Source organism: Sarcophilus harrisii, chromosome 1, assembly GCF_902635505.1.
Source record: "Sarcophilus harrisii chromosome 1, mSarHar1.11, whole genome shotgun sequence".
Classification (NCBI taxonomy): domain Eukaryota; kingdom Metazoa; phylum Chordata; class Mammalia; order Dasyuromorphia; family Dasyuridae; genus Sarcophilus; species Sarcophilus harrisii.
Genome location: NC_045426.1, coordinates 535,243,213 through 535,267,166, shown reverse-complemented (window position 1 = coordinate 535,267,166; position 23,954 = coordinate 535,243,213). Strand labels below are relative to the sequence as shown.

General features: G+C 33.1%; 1 protein-coding gene across 6 annotated transcripts in view; it reads left to right on the top strand.

Annotated features, from left to right (window-relative positions):
- Window positions 1-23,954, top strand: part of CARMIL1 (capping protein regulator and myosin 1 linker 1) — a 344,450-nt gene that overhangs the window by 190,348 nt on the left and 130,148 nt on the right. For all 6 annotated transcript variants that reach the window (XM_031946771.1, XM_031946768.1, XM_031946772.1 and 3 more), the window contains exons 9-11: window positions 8,343-8,418; window positions 15,337-15,425; window positions 16,561-16,655. In XM_031946771.1, coding sequence (XP_031802631.1) covers window positions 8,343-8,418; window positions 15,337-15,425; window positions 16,561-16,655 — 260 coding nt within the window. The remainder of the gene's footprint in view (window positions 1-8,342; window positions 8,419-15,336; window positions 15,426-16,560; window positions 16,656-23,954) is intronic.

Genomic DNA, 23,954 nt, shown 5'->3' with positions numbered 1-23,954 from the left:
AAAGAAAGAAATGTGCTGCTCTTTTTCCTAAAGATTGATGAGTGGGTTCACTAAAATGCTGATAACTGCTAGTAGCAACGATTACCATTTAGGATCAAAGGTCATACCATAATTAAATGCCTGCCATGAAGCATCGCGCTGCCGGAGCTCAATAAATGCTGTTGGCTGATGGTGAAAAGCTGCTACCACTTCCGAAGATGGAGGAAATTAGTCAAACTGACAACCCCCCTACACACATAAAAACCTTTTCACCATGATGGGAAATCTCAAAGGTGGATAGTAGGGGGAAGCATGATAGCAGAGGGCTGTTTGCATTGCGACAGGCATCCACGTTGGAGGGTGCAGCCTGAGTACTTTTACAAGAAAGATGTTTACATATCCAACTTGTTATTGTGCTCCAAAGCCACTCAGGTATGAAATTGGGCCCTATGCTTCCAAGATGAAGCAAATGGTCTAAGTGCTGCATTTTTCATTTTATACTTAACTACAGGCCATGACTACAGTTCTGACTTAATGAGCTTCATTTCTCTCTCTTATCCCATGATCTGGGTTTCTGTGTGTCTCTGTTCCCTAGATTTAGTTGGATTTTGAAGTGGTAGTGGTAGATGAGTTAAGATAACTTGATTCTGAGATCTCTGCATGATTGAGTAAAACTAAGGATTTTACTGAAATGTATTTTTTTTTCCTGTCTGATTGATTAAAGTGATGTTTAATCCTATATTGGACAGAGGGATCCAACTTATGGTGTTATTGTTTTCTTCTTCATTCTTCTTTGCTGGAATGTCCCAGTTTAAATATGAAAAATGTAAGTGATGAGTGGATCATAAATTTAGAAATGAAGAGACTATTTTTTTACTAAAACTTTTTATTTTCAAAAGATATGCATGGATAATTTTTCAACATTAACCCTTGCAAAACCCTATGTTCCAATGCCCCCTCCTTCTCTCCACTTCTACCCCTAGAGAGCAAGTAATCCAATATATGTTAAACATGGTAAAAATATATATTAAGTCCAATATACGCATACACATTTGTACAATTATCTTGTTGCACAAGAAAAATGAAATCAAAAAGGAAAAAAAAATATGAGAAAGAAAATAAAATGCAAGCAAACAACAACAAAAAGTATGTGAATGCTATATTGTGATCTACACTCAGTTTCCATCATCCTCTTTCTGGGTGCAGATGGCTTTCTTCATCACAAGGTAATTGGAACTGATCTGAATTGTCTCATTGTTGAGAAGTGCCACATCCATCAGAATTGATCATCATATAATATTGTTGTTGCCATGTACAATGATCTCCTGGTTCTGCTCATTTCACTTAGCACCAGTTCATGTAAGTCTCTCCAAGCCTTTATGAAATCATCCTGCTGATCATTTCTTACAGAACAATAATATTCCATAACATTATGAAGAGACCATAAAGGGTTATCTACTATTATTAACCAGCAAGGTGGTACAGGCATTAAGTGTGCTGGACTAGATGACCAGAGTTCCAGTCTCTCCTCAGAGATTTATTAGCTGTGTGTTTTTGGAAAGATCATTTAACTTCTCAGTTTTCCCATCTCTATAATGGCAATAACATGGCCTCTATTTCCCTGTTGCTTTGAAAATTAAATGAGATATTTTAAAAGTTTTTTTAAACCTTAAAGTGCTAAGTAAATGCTTGCTGTCATCATCATCATCACGTGCTTCCTTTATTTGAGAGAGAAAGAAACTGGGGGCCAGAAGGTAGTCATCTACCCAGATTTGGACTGTAAGTAAATAGCAGAGTATCCTCAAATTCTACTTTCAGTACGCTTTTCACTGTGCCATATTGCCATTCAATAGAATGCTACCCACATATCCACGTTGCCATAGGGATATCATTTGAAGTCCCATAGAAAGGAAAAAAAAATCTCCTCCTTTAGATTATTTCAATTCAATTCAATCCTCTATGGAAGACACTGCCAAAGCTGGAGATAGAAATTTGAAAAAGACTGTCCCTACTTTTAAAGGTCTTACAATCTAAAGAGAAAAAGATGCCTCAAAAAAGAAAGCTGAAAAGTAAAAGGAACAATGAGGGGCTATTTGACATGGTATTCTATAAAGGTAAAAACAGAAACCATAATGGAAAATGGAGTTGCCTAGAAAGTTCTGAGTCCTCCATAAAGGAAAGCTTTGGAGGGGTTTGTTGCTTAACTTCTACCCCAATCAGTGGGGAGAGGCTACTGAGGAAGCTGAAAAGCCATTGAGTATCAAAAAATTTTTGGTGATGAGATTTCAAGTGATTAGCTTCTCCTGGGGGAACTAAAAACCAATCAGAGCCAATGATGTTCAGTTAGTCAAAACCCATCAGATAGAAAATGGAGAGCAGACTAACTTTGTTGCCTGGGAACAAATCTATCTACAGCCCCAAACTCCATGCCTTTCTGTTATGACTAGTCTATGATAGCAAATCAAAGTAATCACATTCAGTGCAATCAAGGTTATTGAACTCCTTTTAACAATATAACAAAATTGTATAATAGCTTTTAAAAATAATCAATAAAAATAAAATTCCACTTAAAGAAAAGGTAAAAATATCCAGCTACCTATGGCCTCAATTCTTGCTACAAACTCAGACAGGTAATGATTGTGCAAACATTTACCATTCCAGATAAGGGTCATATTACATGTAGACAAGTACTTAATAGCCTTCCTCTCTTTATGTCCTTGTTACCCATATAAGGTTGAGATTTTTCTGTTACTAATGGGCCAGAGGTTATGTTAAACTTAATTCACATAGTATCTATGTCAGCCCTACAAAAGTCCTTTAACAAGAATGAGTTTGTATCAAACTAAGGGACCAAAGATTAAAGAGAATTCTTGGAGGATAGAGTTACATAAATTACTGATATAATAATTGATTCTCCCTGCATATTGTTGCCCTTGGATACAATTTCGTTTTATCTTCACAACAAATCATTATTCCCATTTTGTAGATGGGATGTTAAATGCCATATTTAATCAATATAGCATGGCAGAGCTAGGACTAACATTTATGTTTTACTTTGGACCTCTATTTTTATACAGTATTACTATTTAACTAGAGCCACAGAAGTACTTTTAATCATTTTTTATAGAGTATGTTTCAGTGCTTTGTTCTTATGCCTTGCAGATTTTAAAATAATTTAAATATTTATAGCCAAACCTCCCAGCCTGAAAGATAGCAAAATGTTGGCGAGACAATGGTGGGATTTGACTACATGGTGGGAATGTCTACAACATTGTAAATGGAGATCCACAGAAAGAAACTGAAATCTATATAATTATAATGCTAGTTTCCAAAGAAGAATTAAAAAAAAAAATGCCTTTTTCCCTTTTTGCAAGGAGGTGGGAAATGGAATTTATCTGTTGGTTATGCTAATTCTTTTTTCTTCAGGGGGAGATATAGTTGAAAAAATTAAACTTAAAAACAAAGACATTCAGCATTTTTTTTCAATCTTTTCTTTTATATTACTGTAATTTCCAAATATATCCCTTCCTCATCCTTTCCATTGAGCCAATTCTTGTTTAAAAAAAGAGTAGGAAGACAGGCCACCAGGAAGTTTGTTCTCTGTAAAACTAACATTAACCTTGTCTCTCTATTTATACTGTTCCACATTCACTAACTCATGTTTCCTTCTTCCCCCTAACCCTCTTAGTCCCACCCCCCAAAACACACTGGGAGAAATGAGAGGAAAGTACATCTTTTCATCTCTCTTTTGAGGACAAGCTCATTCATTATAATTACAAAGATTTTAAGGTTATTCTTCCCTACTCCACCCCAATTGTGCTTGCTTCATTTTGCATCAATATTCTCATGTCTCTTTGAATGCTCTGTACTTGTTTGTTACTCTTCAGTAATATCCCATTACATTCCTCTTCCTGTTTGTATTTTGGTCATTTCCCATTTTTCCAGTTCTTTGCTTCTGTTCTGCTTGGGATATTTTGCTATGTATGTGAATTTTTTTTTTTTGGGGGGGGGTCATTGACCTTTAACCTAGCAGTGAGTTCTCCAAATTAAAAGATTGTGTTTTAGTTAAAAAAAAAAATCTACGTTGCTTTCCTTTGTGATTAGACCAAATCATAGGTCTACCAACAGTATATTAGTATACTAATATACTTCTGTTTTCACAGTTATACTATGATTTAAAAAATTTTTAATAATAAGTTTGTTTTCAAAATACATGCCAAGATAGTTTTCAACAAACAAACAAGCAAAACCGTGTTCCACATTTAGTCCCTGTGGACCTTTCTCTTGGATGCATATGGCTCTCTCTCTCTCTCATATGTCTATTGGAACTGGCCTGAATCACCTCATTGTTGTAAAGAGCCAAGCTGTACTGTAATTTTTGACATGATAGATCAGAATTATCTGATGATTAATAAGTAAAGAAAAAAAGTATATAAATTTCTATAGCATTTTAAGTTTTGTAAAACACTTTACATGTTATTTTATTTGATGTTATATAAGTAATATTACTGAAATATATTATAAAATATTACTTTATAAAAAATGAGACAGAAGATAGTTTGATTTACATTGTTGCCTCATGTCAGAAGTTTTCAAATTTACCTTAGTTAGATTTTAAACTGTGATATTAATGCTTCTACTCAAAAAAGAAAGTCAACCTATGGATATTGTCTGTGAGTTCCAAAAGAATTTCTTGTTTTGATTTTGCTTGGGGAGGGGAGTGGAGAATTGTGATTTGGTTTGGTTTGGTTTATATGGCCTCATAAATCTGTTTTTCTGCTGACTCTGTTGTTCTAGTTTGTGGTTCTGATGGGAGGTCAGTGTGAAGTCTTCATGAATAATAAATTAAGGCTTTCATTCCAAACAACTCAAACTGAATATAGGTGTATAAGAGAGGCGCAAAGAGAGAAGAAACAAGGTAGAGTGAGTGGCTAGTTATGTAGCATGATCTGTAACAAACATGCTTATTTATCTTTTGTTCAAAGATTGTTTTATTATATGAACTAGATCTTTATTAAATTTTCATTTGTGTATTTGTATTATAGCAGAATAGTAGTTCCATTTTAAAATCTCTGCAGAATATTTATTTAAGTAACTAAAGATTATCCATTTCTTACCATCAGTTTGGTTTTCCTATAATACAGTGTCTGCCAAGGAACATGAAAGTTATCACTTTTTAATTAAGGTTATTGCACATAGGGAAAATAGTTTTCAAAATTCCATAAAACAAATGTTTGAAACAAATTTGGTAAGTGCTTCATGAGCTTGCTATTTCTGAAGTGTGTTAAAATGTTATGCTTTTTATTTTTATTTTTTGATTCTCTAATTCTTGAATTAAAGGAATAATTTATAATTTGACTCATCCAAGTCACTTAAGTAACTGGGCAAATCACATAATCTTTTAGTGTTATCAGGCAGCTCTCTAAAATTTGGTAGAAGGAATTTCCTCATCAAAAATTCTCCAAATCAAAAAGTCACAGATCTTCCCTTTCCCAACAGCATGGATTATAAAGTGGAAATCACATGGATTCATTAAGAACAGGCCATTCCATATTCAACATTTTTCCTTTGATTGGTAAATAAAGAAAATTCAGTAGACATACTTGATTTCGACTTAAAGAATATCACAAAATCTCTCATGGTATCCTGGTATATAGCATGTTGGCTAGATAGTTCCAGGGGTCTTATGATAGAGAGAGCCATCTGCATCCAGAGAAAGGACTGTGGTTACAGAGTATGGATCACAATATAGTACTTATACTTTTTTTGTTGTTGTTTGCTTGCATTTTCTTTCTCATTTTTTCACTTCTTGATCTGATTTTTCTTGTGCAGTATGATAATTGTGGAAATATGTATAGAAGGATGGCACATTTTTAACATATATATAGTCGTTAATGGGTCAGTATCCATTTGGGTGACTCATCTGGATTATCTTGTTTAGTTCTGGGCACTACAGTTTAGGAATAATGTTGATAGTTTGGTTAGTGTCCAGAGAAAAGTGGCTGGGATAATGAAAATCCTAAAGGACTATGCTGCACAAAAGGACATAAGCAAGCTATGGGCAGGTTCTAGTTGTTGGGTGGAGAGAATGATGGATTTAGTTCTGTACATATTTAATTTGAAGTGCTTATGATATATATCAATGTAGTTGGAAGTTCCAGACAAGTGATCAGGAGGAGATTCAAACTGAATATGTAGTGGAGGTAATTTGAAAAGATGTAATTTTAACTATCTTCACAGATACATAATGTTAGAGCTGTCTGTTACCTCAGAGAAATCACTGAATACAACCTTCTCATTTTATAGATGAGAACTTTGAGACCTGAGTATAAAGTGATTTGCCAAAAGTAGCAGAGTTCCTATTTGCACCCATATCTTCTGGCTCAAAATCTATTGCTATTTCTATCATACCACAGTGTCTCATGTTACAAATGCATCCTTAGATTATGAGTTGAATTGTCCAAATTTTTGCCGTTTTCCTAGACAGTTTTCATATAAAGAAAATTTTGATACATTTTTATTGACTTTAACTTTTAAAGCCTAATCTGTCATCATGAGAGAACAGTTAGCTTTCAGAATACTATTTGCACGAAATTCATATAGAAGTTTCCCTCCTAACTAGGGAGTGCATCAGTTGTATTAAAAGCTGGTTTTTTAAACAAAATTTTATTTAGTTCCTGAGAGGATGTTTTGGAGATTCCCCTAATGATGCTCAGAAACATTGTCACTGCCTAGGCACAAAAGCTGCCAGGCTAAAGTAGTTGGAAAATGTGACAAGATAAGGGCAGGTTGCCAAAGGTGGGACTCAAGAGTGAACTGTAGGAGAATAGTCCTGAATGAAGAGAGCCTTTGGGAATTGTTTAAGGTAATATTGACCCTGATAGCAGCTGGAACCTGTTGACAGACAGCAGTAGCTCATTTTGGAGCACTTTCTCAAGGTGAGGCTCTGAGAAAAGGCCACGGAGAAGGAGGAGCCACTGTGATTATACAGAAGATTTGTACTCAAATAAATGTGGAAGATGTTGCTATTATCAGAATCTCTATTTATACACAAAGGAAAATGGTATTAGACAATAAGAGTATGGAGTAGAAATATATTGTGAAATGAGAAGTCTGTAAATAAATGAACTTTGAAAATAAACATATATTATGATATGATACAAATCATTTATTAAGTGCCTACTATATGCCAGGCTAAGTGCTAAGGAAATGAGTAAGAAAAAGAAAAATGGTCACTGCCCTCAAGCAGCTTATGATCCAATGGGGTTAGATGAAACACAAGCTGAAAGGTAAGGAAGAGAAAAAGATGATGGGGGAGAGAAGGTATCTTGCACTGGGGACATGATGATGGTGGAATCAAATCCAAGTAGTGCAGCTGATAAGAAATAAAGAATTGGCAGTGCTTCTGAACCTTCTTTAAATGGGGCCTTTGGGAGGAAATTTGTTTTGTTTTGTTTTGCTTTTGTTTCCAATTAGAAGTACTGAGGCTACTGAGAGTATTGATGAGGTGTGAGTACCAAAGCCAATGCAATTTCTGTGATGATGAGTTTCTTAGTGATAAGTTTTTCCTGGAGCAGGGAGGGGAATAATGGTGCTTAGGGCAATGATGTGCATCCTTGAACATTCAGTAAATACAGATTGACTGTATTTTCATTGACATGAAAGTTTGCCTTTGTAGTAAAAGGCACAGGTTGTATCATGCTTTATTAGAAATGAACATAGATGAAATGTCTTAGATGCCTATGGTTTGAACACAGGACCACAAAGGACAGTTTCATGTATAATTGTAAGGAAACAGCTGGATTATAAATAATAGTCATAATAATGACAATCGTAAATAAGCATCAACATCTAGCATCAAGCTAGACACAGGCCTGGCTTATATTTAGTAATACTGTCTAGGTAGGTAGTTCCTTATTTTATAGTATTCAGAGTGTTTATGGAGAGGAAACAGTTCAAATTAATATCTCAAATAAAGACACTAAAATAGAAGTGATTTGTCAATATGGAGTTAAAAATAAAAGTTTCCCTAGGGCTAGAAGGTACTTAATTCTAGCTTCTTTAATTTTATCTTATGGAGTCAATGAGACCTTAAGGATCACCTAGTTCAACTGCCTGCCCATGTAGGATTCCTTTGTGTACTGCATTCAAAATGCAAATAGATGTCAGAATTCATCTGTCAGAGAATTGAATTAAATTTTCTAGCTGCCAAAAAAGCATTTTGATTTGATGTTCCATTGTAAATAGTTCCAAATATCAAGCAAATGTGAATGCCTCAAACTGAAAATAAAGTGGCTACCTGTATAGTAGAAGGGTTATGTTATGAATTCATACGTGAAATTTCTGCATATGTTTTTTTCTAGAGACTTAATACCTATTGTTGCTGCTCTGGAGTACAATCAGTGGTTCACAAAGCTGTCTTCTAAGGATCTAAAATTGGTAAGTGATTTTTTTAAAAAGAAAAATCCCAAGCCTATATATATATGTCAGTTTTGCTTTGCTGTGTTTAGATTGTCAAAAAAAAAAAAAAGGTGGAGTTTCTTTACCCCTCTGTAAAAGAGACTTGCATCTGTTACCCTTTCAAGAAATGACTTGCCAAGCAGTCTGCAAAGCCTGTAATATGAGATACTTCAGAAAAGTGTGTTAGCTCAGGTTTTTTAGCTGCTTCAGGCAATTTTAGATTAGACAGGAAGCTACATCCAGTTGGCAAAAACTATTGAGGGTTACGTTTGTGCAGCTGGTACAGAAAAAAGCAGATTTTACATTCCTATCATGGCTTCCTTTTTTGAATAGGCCCTTTTACTTAGAGTTAGGGAAATGTTAACTGATGAAGTTGGTCTGGTCCAGTAGTAATACTTAACATGAGGTTTTTAGCTGAAGCTTGTATTTTATATGTATGTGTATGTCTGTGTGTGGTCATGTGTATAAACATATAGTATCATATATAACCAGTGTAAATGCAGTTAATATCCTCCAAAGTAAAAGGGGGCCAAATATTTGAACTGTTTTAAGCAGTGGAAGTGAAATGTGTATTCTGAATCTTCCTTATATTTATTTTTTTGGCTTAAGAAACTATAACAGCTATCCTCTTATCCCTGTAACCTTCTGGCCCCTGTGAGAATCTCTAGTTCCAAAACTATGTAAAATAGGGGAACTTTGGAGTCAGGAAAAAAAATATGATGTGAATTGAAAGTTGGTAATTGATGATAAGATTGCTGTCACTGGAGACTGGTGGTGATGAAGATTTGAGTTTGCTAGCAAGTTTTATGACTTTTACCAGGAAGCCTGCATAGGGTATCTTTCTAGTTTCTAATGAATTGATTCCCCTGCTACCAGTATGACTGGCACAAGCATTGCTGTTTCATCAGTATTCCTGAATCTTGAGTGAAAGTGGAAATGCAAATTACTTATCAGGACTAAAGGCAGTGATGGATCTTAGGAGTAGAGTAAAAAGTCATGACTGGGAAAACCATTCCTAGATTGGGAACAAAAGTCAGGAAATGGGTATGGGAATGGATGTTCAACATATGGAGTACTTAGGAATAAAAATTAGGACATAGCAAGAGCAAATGTCAGAAAAACTAGGGAAAGCACATGGTTAACAGAATCAGGTGATACAGTGCAGTAAATAATAGGTAAATCCTTAATATGGAAATAAAAAATGCACTGGGGAAAAAGTTTTTTGAAACTAAGGATATTCTTACCTTTAGAAGGGGATTATCTTGCATAGTTTTGGCATAGTGAGGTTTTCCCTAGCATATGGACAGTCTGGAGCCTGCAGGTGGCAACAGATGCATCCTGTTAGGGATGTCTGGAATGGGAAATTGGGATTGGCAGTAAGGATGCGTTCAATGCTAATCCAAGGTTAGTGTCTCCTTGGTATATTGCTTTCTGTTACCTAAGTTTTTTTTTTTTTTCCCAACAGTGTTTCAAGTAGGTTTTTGATAGGCCTATTTATTTAAATTCCAAGCTTTAGAGATAGACCCAGATCTTTGATCTAACTGTGATTATATCAAAATATCCAAAATTAGCATGTTATTCCCTTTCCGCTGAATCATCCACTGAAACAGCCTCTCTCTTCCTAGGTAATAGTGAAGCAAAAGTCAGTTAGTAAATAAAGGTTTATTAAGTGCCTTCTCTCTGGCAGCCTCTGTGCCAAGCTCTGAATTAGATAATCAGAAAACCTGATTGTTCAACTGGCTTCACCATTTGCTAGCAATGTGACTTTGTCAGGTACACTTAATTTCTCATCTTTAAAGTGATATCTATACTTTGTTTTTCTTAGAGTTGTTATGAGGATGAAAACTAGTTAATGTATGTAAAAGCACTTGGTAAAAAATAGAATACTACTAAGTAAGGGAGAGATATTTCTAATTGTGAGTGTTCATAAAGGATGTTGGATGCCAGCTAATCCAACTCCCTCAATTTACAGAAAAGGAAAATAAGAGGCCCAGGAGTTGAGACTTGCTCAAGTTTTAACAAGGTAGTAATCTTGGATTTGAAACTGGGTCCTCTGACTTGAAAAACCTGAGTCTTTCTATGGTAATACACTGCTTCCTGTTATAGCTTATATGGAAATATAATATTTTTAGTATCAGCAATACAAGAATCGTCATGTACCTATATTGTTCAAATAATACTAGTTTAGTGTGGCAGTATTTGAGATTTAAAATATTAGAAATAGTTTCATGGGATTTACAAATTGAAGAGACCATAAAGATCATTTTGTCCAGCTCCTCAATTTGTCAATCAAGAAGATGAAGGTTACAGTAAGACTCAAACTTTATTCCATGTCTGGCTCCCAGTTTAGAACCCCTTTTCAGTAAAGTTGAGGAAAAAAACTTATTTTTTGTTCGTGTTATCCATAGTTTTTATTAACATCCATTAACTAAAACAGAATGAATGTTGGAAAAATTGATTTAAGAAGAGCATAAAGCAGTCAAGATCATACTGTTCCCGTGATAATCTTAGCACCGGGATCTTTATTGGTCTAAAAAAAATTGCATTATCCTGGAGAGACCATCTAATTTGAAGGGAAACTAGCTTTATAATTCACAATGTTTAAGAAAAATGATAAAATTTAGTGCTGGCAGGGTTGTCCAAAAAAAAAAAAAAAAAAAAAAAGGAAGAAACCTTTTTACATTATTAGAGAAACTTCAAGGTTGTAGGATTCTTTTGGAAATCGATCTATTAGTACACTGCCACTGGTTTAAGAAATAAAATCTATTTGAACCATTAATCCTGTTTTTGTTAATATATCCTAACAAAGTATTCAAGAAGGAAAAAAAAAGCAAAATATTCAGATATTTTGAGCAATAATAATAATTTTGAAATTCTATATAGCCACATTAGGAGTTTCTCATTAATTGTTCAATTAATGTATGTTAAATTTGTAATCAGATGAACTAAATTCATGTCTTAACTCCAGAACTTATTATTTTTATCCCCATAATCAGATAATTTCACATAATTGAGCTTTATTTTCTTCATATGTAAAATGAGGAGAAAATGCTTTATTTAAATAGGAATCAAATTATGCTGAAATTTTCTCATATATAAAAGAGCTTTTGCACAGAATGATCATTGAAATCCCTTACAGGTTTAAAGGTCTGTGAAATCGTTGCTGTCAGCATCACCAAATATGTGCAGAATCTCAGCCTTCCAGTTACTATTTTACTTCAGTCTTCCTTCAACTTCTGCTTTTGTTCAGATCATAAAGCATCTATTTCTCCATCCTCCATGTTTTGTGGATTTCCACTTTGGTCTCCCCATGTCTTCTTCATTTAAATTCCTAGCTGATCTCTTTTGTTCTAGTCTCTTTTAAACCTAACTGCTAGGATAGTCTACTTCAACCCAGTTTAATTAAACAAGTATTTCAGAACACATTATTGGGTCATATATGTACTTCAAATCTTTATAGGCTCCTTGTACTTTCTTATATCGATCTTCAGACTCATCTTAAGTGTGTCCACTACCTTACCAGTTTCATCTCTTGCTTCTTCTCACTGTTGCCCTTTCGCAAGTTAATATACTTTTACTATCCCTCATGCATTGCTCATTATTGTTTTTGAGTCTTTATCTTTTCTACCATGTTCACTCATAATGCCCAATTGTCTCAGACCACATTAACTATTTTTTAAAAATTGTTCAAAACTCACCTTTATTCAAAAAGTCTTCCTCAAATGATGTTCACCCCATGGTGATCCCAGTTCTTTTCATATGATTTTATAGTATTTTCTTAGAACTTTTTATGTGAGATTTTTAATGATTTTCTAATTTTATTTGCATATACATATACATAAATTAATGTATTTGACCTTAATGCAAGCCTCTAAAACCTATTTTTTAATCTATTGTAGCAGTTTCCTAACAGTCTCCAGTTCCTTTTTATTTTCCAAACCATCTTTTATCAAATTGCTAAAATAATCTTAAAGCATAGGTTTGACTTTTATTCCCACTTAAAAATTAATTGATGATTCTCTATTGCTTGTAAGATAAAATAGTTTTCTTAGCTTACTGTTGTTAAGGGCCTTTCCATTCTGTCTCCAACCTACCTTTTTAATGTTCTGCATATGTGCTTTCTTATACTATGTATTCAAGTTAAGCCAAAGCTCCATGTAAAATGGCTGCCCTTTCCAGGTTATCAGTCTATTTCTTTTGTTTCCCCAAGCATAGTAACTGGAATTTAGCAAATAATAAGGTACTTGCCATGTTGTACCTCATATTATTGTCATGTTTGTATATACTCAATACATTTTTAAAGCTCTGAGTTTCTTCAAGGCACGAATCACATCTGAATCATCTCATAGTGCTGTATACACATAATCATAGTTAGAATTTAATACATTTTTGGTGAATAACTGTATGGCTGTGATCATTTCCCATATTATGCTGCTCAAACACTAAAGTCTTAAAAAGAAGTTGACCCAACTTTGTCCAAAAGATTCTTAAATTTCTTGTATCCTGGAGTTTTGTTTTGTTAATGAAATAAATATATTCTTTTAGGTCCCTGATTGTTTCAGATACTTCTTGAGGATAAGTCATAGTATCTCAGCAGAATATTTAGTCACATATTTGGTTTTAGAAATTAGATTTTTTTTTTTAAAAAAGAAAAGAAAATTAAAAAAAAAGATAGACTAATTCCTATTAGTTCATTCTGAATTAATAGCTTTTATTGTGACAATACAGAACAATTTCTTTCAACATATATGATAAAGACAAAGACTCATTTCGTGAGAGGGGTTGACAATTTGAGAATTAACATAATCAATATAATGTAATTTGCAGGGAAAAGGTCAAATCTAATAATTTCCACTATCACAGCACCTGTTTCTTTTGTGACTGGATAACTTTGAACTGCAATATAATCCATAGAGCAGCATTATGCTTTTTTTTTTTTTTTTTTTTTTTGGCTAAAAGACAGCATATAGGAATGCTCAGGCATTATTCTTGAATGTATATTTTTAAGCTATTTTTTCTAAAGGATTTTTTACTCATGATATTAGAAAATCAATTATATAACAAATTATTGTGTAAATTTCTCTTTTTTTCTTCATTCTATCTTTCCCCTCTCCCACTATAAAGTTGTATTTCTAATTTTATTTTCTTTTTTTCCTGAATATATATATATATATATATATATATATATATAGAGAGAGAGAGAGAGAGAGAGAGAGAGAGAGAGAGAGTGAGTGAGTGAGTCAATCAGGGCTAAGTGACTTGTCAGAGTCATACAGCTGTAAATGTCAGTTGGTAGAGGCCAAATTTGAATTCAAGTCCTCCTGACGCCAGGGCTGATGCTCTATTCACTGCATCATTTAGCTGCCCTCTGACTGTATCTTAAACGGCATATACATACATCAAGTCACTTAAAATATTCATGTTCTCTGGATGCTGAAAGGACATTTCAATTCTTAAAATATATGTTTTTGTACATATATACATACACATACATATATATTTTATTTAATTTTAAAAATATTATTGTTACTTCTAAGTGACTCCTCCTAAACAATAAGAGACTCTCCCATGAAACAAATATACACATACACATACACACACACACATATATACATATACATAGAGAGAGACAGAGACAGAACAGTGTTAAGCAAATCAAATAAGCATATTGGCCCTCCTGATAAAAAAGGATTTTCCAGACTCTCTCTGCATGGATACACTATTACTTCTTTCTTCCCCATCTTCTTAAATTGTATTCCTTATTTTTGATTTATGAAATGAAGATTGGGGATAGCTTTCATTTGAATTCTGTTCAGTGTTGTTTTTCTTTTCATTATTATAATTAATATGTAAATTGTTCTCCTGATTCTGTTTACTTCACTTTGTATTAGTTCATACAAGTTTTTCAAAATTATTTATTTTTTATATTGCAATAATAATATATTATGTTACTATATTACAATTTGTTTTGATGTTTACCAGTTAATTGGTATCCACTTTATTTTCAGTTGTTTGCTACCAAAAGAAGTATTATCTTTATATATACATATGTGATAAGGTGTTCCACAGGAGTTAGTATAATTTTAAGCTATTAAAGACTTTTTGGACACCATACAAAAATGCATGTATGCTTAGAAACACATACATATACCTGGATGTATACATTAATGTATATGCACATACATATACCTATCCCTATATTTAACTCAAACCTGCTTCTGATTACAAATTTTCTTTGTGAGAATTTATACCTTCAAAATCAGCAAATGCTACAAGTCAGGACTTGTTTGCTTTGTTGATTATCTAGATTTAAGACACTGTTGGGAAAAATATTAATGATGCACAGTGCCTGGCAAAAGTTATATAAATGCATATTTCCTTCCCCCCTTTCCTTTTCCAAAGAGTTGTTATTAAACATTTGCCAGTATAACCTTGTCTTTACATACATTTATATCTGTACCTATACATGTACCTATCAGATTTCACTCTTTGGCCCCCTTTTGATATATGCATTGTGGTAATATCATTGGGCCAAAAGATAGATACAATTCAGTGATATTTCTAGTACTTTTTCAGAACTTTCCAGGCAATTTCACAGCTTCACTATTTGGATATTTTCTCATAGTTCCACCAACATTTACCATTTTTTATTTGTTATTTTTGTCAATTTAGAAATGAATCTTGAGACTTTTAATTTGCATTTTTCTTTTTTGTATAGAACAATCAACTCAATTTACTAGTAAGTGAGCTAGGATGCTATTCCCTATTTTGTAATCCATGCATTAATAGCTGAGATTTATATAGTCCCTTAAAAGAGTTGCAAAACACTTTGACATACTTTGCAATACAGCATTTTATTTAGCATTATGGAATAGTCATAGAATGTTTCTGTTACAGTCCACTGATGTCTGCGAACAAATCTTGAGAGTGGTGAGTAGGTCCAATCGATTGGAAGAATTGGTTTTAGAAAATGCCGGGCTTAGAACGTAAGTACTTACCTGAATACTTCTTTTTTAAAATGTCCCCCTACCCTATCCCCTTTATTTATACATGCAGAGGTTCAAAAGTTTCTCACCTTACAGATAGAGAGGGTGTGTTTTTAGAAAGAAGAGACCTATCATATTCTTTTTTTCTTTCAATGTCCTGAATGTCTGATTTAAGCACTTAGCATCATCTACCACTTTGTATCTAATGGCGTTGGTGCTTTGGATTCACTTGATATTTTATTATATTCAATTATTCTGTTCTGTTGATAAGTCTTTACTAGTCCTCTTCCTTGATACATCAACAATTAGATAGTTTTTATTTCATGATTAGTAGTCATTTAAATATGCTCTGTACAGGTCATGGTAATTTTTTTTTAAAAATCTTGAATTCATTGAAATAAGGAACTGAAATACCACAAAGTTGGAGAAGGAGAGAGTTTCTTAATCAAAACATTTAATGCTTTATTTGAAACTAAACATAACTAAAATAATGATCTTGATTTTATGATAAATTATAGGGCTGGCAAAAGCTACAATTTTAGCCTTTAAACTCAACAATTAAAGCAATCAGCTTTGCATTCATGAGGAGTTCATAGAATGAGAAATAAAATGTAGTGAAAAGCCTGGTATAATTTTCAGAAAAATCAGGTTCAGTGTTGGAGTAAAAAAACACACACATGCGTCAAAATAAAGAAATAAATAAATGAAAACCCAAAAAAGTATTCATATTTATCCATGTTCAATGCAATGGCTATTTTGGTCATAAACAAGTGTTGGTTAATTGAAGAATAAAAGCCATCCAAGAACAGAAGCTTTTAAGGAAGGAATGCTTTTCTTAGTTTACAGATTGTATCATTTCTTTTTTAGGACTTATACATTTTTCATCAGCAGAATTGCCTTTTCTTAAAATGGCTTTCTGTTTAATCCTGTGCAACCTTTTTCTGGTCACAGGAAAGTTTATACAGTCTCCCAGTGAGGAAATGTATTTACATGTGATATGACAAAATTTCACTAGGACATGATATAGGCTAACATTAAGACTCCCTAAATAGATTTCATTCTGCTTCAGCTGTTGTGTTATCAACTTAAAATTCTGTATTAATATTTAATCCATACTTGTTTTATTCACTTTCAGAGATTTTGCACAAAAACTGGCCAGTGCCCTAGCCCATAATCCCAACTCAGGACTTCACACAATTAACCTTGCTAGCAATCCACTTGAGGATAGAGGTACTGTAATATTTCAGTTTTTCATTGATACCAGAATCGTAAGAGGATTAGTGAGCTTTCACTCCACTTTGCCTGAATAATGGAGTGTCACATGTTAAATTGTCCTTGTATCATGAGTACAGTTGGTATTGCCTTTATTTTTTAATGACTAATTATTTTCCTTCTCATCTTTATCCTGTAATTAAAATAGAGTTGACCATGATTGTCAATTTCATGGTCCTTTTATAAACCTGACACCATTTTAAAGTAGTTATGGCTGGAAGGAGGGGGGAACATGTTATTTAAAAAACAAAACTCAATTTTTAGGAATGAGAAAGAGGATATATTTTGTTAGCATTTTCTACTTTTGATATTTTTCTTCCACCTGCCATAATTAAATAGCTATTAATAATTAGAAGGAATTAGTGATTTGTATTTTACTCTTTTTTTGGTGGTAATATAAATATTTCATATTCCTCTGATTGTATATTCTCTGTCTTTTTCTATCCTTTTTTTTAAAAATAATTTTTTCACATTATTTCCTGAGAAACCCTCCTTCAGTGAACCTTTCCTTATAACACAGAAGAACAGCTCAACAAAAGCAATGAATTGAACAAACGTGTTTAATATCTGCCAGTATATTATACTCTTTGTCCCCACCTCTTTATGAAGAGGAAGGATGTCTGTTTTATCTTTTGTCTCCAGAACAAAAATAGTTGATTGAAATTAATCTGAGACCAGAAGTCTTTTACTGTTGTTTACATTGTTATTGTTTTCTTTTTTTCTTTTTTTTTTAATTTAATAGCCTTTTATTTACAGGATATATACATGGGTAACTTTACAGCATTAACAATTGTCAAACCTCTTGTTCCAATTTTTTACCTCTTACCCCCCCCCCCATCCCCCCCCTAGATGGCAGGATGACCAGTAGATGTTAAATATATTAAAATATAAATTAGATACACAATAAGTATATCTGACCAAAACGTTATTTTGCTGTAGAAAAAGAATCAGACTCTGAAATGTTGTACAATTAGCTTGTGAAGGAAATCAAAAATGCATGTGTGCATAAATATAGGGATTGGGAATTCAATGTAATGGTTTTTAGTCATCTCCCAGAGTTCTTTTTCTGGGCATAGCTAGTTCAGTTCATTACTGCTCCATTAGAAATGATTTGGTTGATCTCGTTGCTGAGGATGGCCTGATCCATCAGAACTGGTCATCATATAGTATTGTTGTTGAAGTATATAATGATCTCCTGGTCCTGCTCATTTCACTCAGCATCAGTTCTACATTGTTATTGTTGTTGTTCAATCGTTCATATATGTCTGTCTCTTCATGACTCTGTGGATGCCTGTCCTCAGAGTTTTCTTGGCAGGTTTCCTTGCCATTTCTTTCTCCAGTGGGTTAAGGCAAATAGGGTTAAGTGACTTGCCCAGAATCTTACAGCTAGCCAGTGTCTGAGGCCAGATTTGAACTGCGGCTTCCTTCTTCTAGCATTCTCTATTGAGCCATCTAGCTAACTCTTCTGTTTATATTATTGTAGTACTTTTGCATTTTATTCTTTTGATTTTACTTTTCATTATTCTTTATCATTCTTCATAGTTGTTTTCATATTTATATGAATTCATATTAATTGTTTACTCAGTGCAGTAATATTCTGTTACATTTACATACCACAATTTCATGAGTAATTCCCAGTGGATGGGTGCCCACTTTTCTTCTTGGTTTTTGCTACCATAAGGAATGTTGCTCTTGAGACATTGGTATCTGTGGGATCTCTTTCTGTCAGTAACTTTCTTGCCTGGTAGTAGGATCATTTAATCAAAGAGCATAAAATAGATGAGAGTCTTTTTTTCCCCAGTACTTCCAAATTGTTTTCCAGAACTGTTGGTGCATTGTTTCTTCTCACAGAATATATCCAGCATTAACTACTTCTGTCTTTTCTCATTTAGTAGATGTAAGATAAAGCCTCAATTGTTTTAATTTGTTTTTCTCCTAATATTAGTAAATTGATGAATTTTTATATAGTTGTTGATCAATATCTGGCACATAATAGGCCTTCAATAAAATGTTTGCTATTGATTGATCTTTGCATTACTTTTTATAAGAACTCTTTGTAATCGTTTGATTACTTAACTAATAAGAATATATTCATTCTTTAAAACTCTTATTCAGTTTTATTTCCCCTGTGAAATCTTCCTTGATACTACTTAGAATAGTGTTTCCATCCTTCCAAATAGACAACTATATGGTGAAATAGATTGAGTGTTAGGACTAAATTTAAGAAGGCTTGAGTTGAAATCCACCCTCAATGGGGTATAATTGAGGGTGTAATTCCTCAATTACATACTAGCTGTGTGACTTTGGGAAAATCTTAAGAACTCTGTTTGCCTCAGTTTCCTCAAGTGGCAAACAAGGACAATAATAGCACTGACCTCCAGAGTTGTGCTCATCAAATAAAATAATATTTATAAAGCACTTAGCATACCATGGCAAAGTCAATCAAACTTTAGTGCTTTTATTTTGCTTATACTATTTATGTATTTAATAACACCTTTCTATAAGCATGGGTAAATCATTAGATTATCCTTTAATACATTCTGAATTAGTGGAATCCAAATTAGTCTAGAGAAGCTTGTTGTTCATTGTTTTCAGTCATGCCCAACTCTTTGTAATGTATTTGGGGGTTTTCTTGGCAAGGAGTGATTTGCTATTTCCTTCTCTTGTTCATTGTACAATGTCTGAGGACAGTTTTGAATTCAGAAAAATGAGCTTTCCTTACTCCAGCTCCAGTATTCTGTCCAATATACCATCTTGTCACCCCCTATAAAAGCTATCCTGTCTTAAACAAAGTTGGCTGTTGTTTAATCCTTAGATTCTAAAATGGCATTTAAAATACTGTACTCTCTTCTTTCTATACTTTGCTTTTTCTGCTTACCAACAGTCTTTCTCTTATTATAATTGACTGAATATATGTTTTTTCATGGTTCTACTGTTTGGTTTGATTTTTTTTTTTGTGTGTGTGTGTGTGTGTGTGTAGTCAGAATTACATATCTAAATTAATATCTCCTTTCTCCCCCTTTTATCCTCTCATACACTTATTATCATTCTCAGAAGTCATCCATGTCTTCTTTGACATAATTTCCTTCTTTTCTTTTTTCTTATTCTCCTCCTTCCCCTTTTCCTCCCTCCCCTTCTCCTTAGTCTTGAAAAATATGATTTTCTTATAGCAATTGGTAGAAATAATTTTTTATTTAATAATTTTATATTGTTACTTTTGTTTCATAATAACAGTAAAATTATCAGATGATTACATTATAAGAAAAAATATATATTTGCATATATAGGTAATTAGACAAAATGCCTTGCTTTTATTAAGATTTTTGACTTACAACATATTTAAGTAGTAAGCTATATATAATATCTATGTCAGTGTCTCAAAGGAATATTGCTTAATTTTGCAATTTAAGAAATGTATGCACCAGCAAGATTAGCTACATTATGCACTATTGAACCTAATTTATGTGCATTCAAATGCAGGCTTTTTCTCTGAAATGAAAATAATTTCTATTCATTTTTCTTAAAAAAAAAAAAAAAGTTGCCATGAGTGTAGTAATTTAGTAATGCAAACTGGTAGACATCTGAACTGAATTTTTACAAAATCATTGTAGTGAAATAAAAAACTTAGTCTCAGACATTTTATTTAAATCTATACAGTTTCTCCCAAAAGAAAGAAAAAATTTCTTCAGCTTCTAATTGGACTTTTTCTTATTAGAACTTGATAGTAGTATTTTGCTAATAAAGTACTTATTTTGCTTCATTCTTAATAAGGACTTATTTATATTATAATAAGTACTGTTTCTATTTTACTGATTATTAAGAAACAATTATCAAAATACCTCTTTAAATGTGAGAATTATAAATGACAATATCATAGGAATTTCAAGTACCGAAGTCATTTATGGGTTAACTCCACCATGTCAAATTTAATTTCCTTCTAAATGTGATTTAATAGAATCAGATGGCACATTGCAATGCTAAACATTTTTTAATAATTATTCTTATGTTGGGTAAATGATTTAGAAGCATAAAGAGAGGCAATTGAGTTCTACCCCATCCTTTTTCCCTCCATCATAATTCCATTGCATGATTTGTAATCCACCTACTTAAGGCTCTAGTTTTGTTAATTTTTAATATTTAATTATTTTAACAAAGATTTTATAAAATTGTATTCTTATTTTAAAATAAGATTGAATTGTACTAGTGGAAATCGTAGAAACCCCCTCAAAGCCCCCTCAAAGCCTTTTCTAACATGAATTGGAATTTTCTTTGTGAAATCCTTTCAATATTATTATGCTAATTCAATTTCTGTAATAATCACAATCATAACAAAATGATACCTATACTTTTTATAACAATTCAAAACACTCTATTTTCTTTTCTAATGTTACCTATTTTATCTAATTTGATCCATTCATTCAGTAGAATTTAGAGAGACCAAAGAGAAAGAACTGTTTTCAGGAAATGTTGCCACCATCAACTTCTAATTCTCTGTTCTAATGCACTGGCTTGTTAAAATTAACCTCCTATTCTATCTCTGAAAAGGTGCTTTTCTTTTTGTAGTAAACTTCTATATGCATAGAACTTAAATTTTCTCCTATAAGTGGATCCCTTAGCCTATTCTACCTTTGACCCTCTCCCCACCTTCCCAAATAAGAAAACTTCTTTATTTTTATCCATGTAGAGAACATTTCAAAATTATATTTGCTGCTAGCTATGTTTTCTTTATTGTGACTTCTAAAATTTTTTTTTCTCTTGTGCTTTGGTCATCTTTCTTTTGCTGATAAGCAAACTATATAAGGTAATTATAGAATGGCAGGAACTAAGAAATAAGGTAGTCCATCCCTTTTGCTACAAATTTGGGGCAGCTAAGTGGCACTATGAGTACAGTGCCAAGCCTGGAGACAGGAAAACTCAGCTTCCTGAGTCCAAATCTGATAATAGACATTTACTAGGTGTGTGACCCTTTGCAGGTCATTTCACCCTGCTTACCTCAGATTCCTCATCTGTAAAATAAGATGGAAAAGGAAATGGTAAAATATTCCAGTATTTTTGCCAAGAAAACCCCAAATGATGTCATCAAAAGGTAAATAGGACTGAAAACACTGAATAATAAAACCCCTTCCTTTTATAGCCATTTGCAAAGTTTGAAGATTTTGTATGTGCCTCCTGATTGATAGACATAGAATGTGTGATTTACATTCTGAGACATCATTTATACGGCAATTAATGTATAAGACCACAAGACAAGTCCCTAATCCCATTAAGTTCTTACTTTTATTCATATTTGTTGTTTGGAGGTTTTACATTAATCATATTTCTTATTCAGCTTTTAAAAATCAATTCAATAAATGTACAAGTCAGACACTGAAGATGTAGCCTTGAAAAAAAAAAGGTAACCCTTGCCTTGAAGCATGTACATGGATTAGAGAAAGGGAGAAAATATCTACCCAACTCCCTGGGAATACAAGTTAGAATAGGTAAGGGAGGATTTAAAGCATGATGTCTATCAAGAGACAAGCATTTATTAAATGCTTACCATGTAAGCTCTGTGTTGAGCACTGAGAAAAAATTACGAAACACACATACGTACAAATAAAATAAAAAGAAAGCCTAGAACAAGCACATAAGCTTGAAGAAGCTTCCATTCTTTTGGGGAGACACCATGACAGTAATCATGTCCAATTAAGATAGAATGTAAGATGAAAGTAATTTCAGAGGGAAGTTGGGAAGAAGTAGGGAAGGCTTCTTGCAGTAGGGAGGATTTTAACTGAATCTTGAAGGGAACCAGGAAAGCCAGAGGAGGTCAGGTGAGAAAGAAGAATGTTGCAGAAATGGTAAATGGCTCTGAAAAAATTTATAGTTAGGACATATGTAAGGAACAGCAGATAAGCTAGTGTAGCTGCATTGTAGAACATTTAGAAAAGAGTTTAAAAAGCAAAAAGGCTGGAAAAGGAAGAAGGCACCAAGATTGCGAAGGGATTTATTGTGGAGGAGATAGACAGCCACATAAATTTATTGAGGAGAGGGAGGGAAGGAGTGACAAGATCATAGTTTAGGAAAATCAGTTTGGCTGCTGAGTGGAGAGTGATTTGAATGCAAAGAGATTTGAGACAGAGTGGGCTATAAGCCAGCTCTAAGTCCAGCGGGCTATAGGTCCAATCATGAAGTATTAAAGAATTGCACTGACATAGTGGCTTATGAGAATAGAGAGAAGTAACATATAAAATGTGTTGTAAAAGTAAAAACTATCTAGGGTGAGTGTGAGTAATCAACCAGGGTTGCAAGCTTGGATTACTGGGAAATTGGTGGTTTTACTTGATAGTCATAGGAATGTTGTGAATGAGGGAAGTTTGGGGTGGGAGAAGGGAGGAAAAAATAAGATTAGTTTTGAACACATAGAAACCTCCAGGACACCTAGTTTGAGATGTCTCATAGGCAGGTGGTGGGTAATATGAGACTCCTACTCTGGGAAAAGTTTAGGGATGGATACATAGGTATCAGCAGCATATAGAGATTATTATCACAAAAGATTATATATTAGGAAAAGGAGGCCTAAGAAAGAATGTTTGAGATGAGGCGAGAGCATTTCTAACTGTGAGAAACAGGAAAGTCTTAATGAAAGGATGGCATGTGGGTTTAAACAAAAAACTTCATATGAATTACAAAAATCATTATTTTAGATTCATAAAGAAATATTGAATTTCGTTAAAATGACTGATTTTTTTTTTAAAAATGGAAAATATTGACCTTGAAATAGATTTCATTTCTATAAATATTTGGATTAGTAATAGGATTTCATGTGATTTCAAGGAATCATTATTGTCTCAGTTTGCTCACCTGTAGAAGGCAAAGGTTGGCCTGGATGACTGCTAAGTCCCCCTTCTGGCCCAATGAGTTTTGTGTCTGTAGTTCCAGGATCTGGAATATATTTATGTCTACACCTTTTTCCCTTGTCTTTGAATCCAACTATAGTAGCTTTATATTTTTAGGACTTTTGTTTTTTATTACCAAAGACTTATTTCTTGTCCTTTTGATATGTCATTTTATTTTGTTTTAATTCTCCCCTTTCCTCTCACATAGTCTAGCTATAAATGGGGTCTTATGAGTGATTGTAATCAGTATTTTGAAACTATTTTTCATTGTATTTTGAAAATGTGGATAATATGTTTTGATGCTTGTGTAGCAAATGAAAAATGAGAGATTTTCTCATCTTCTTTAAGAAACATACCTAGAGTTATATTGTTATCACAGTGC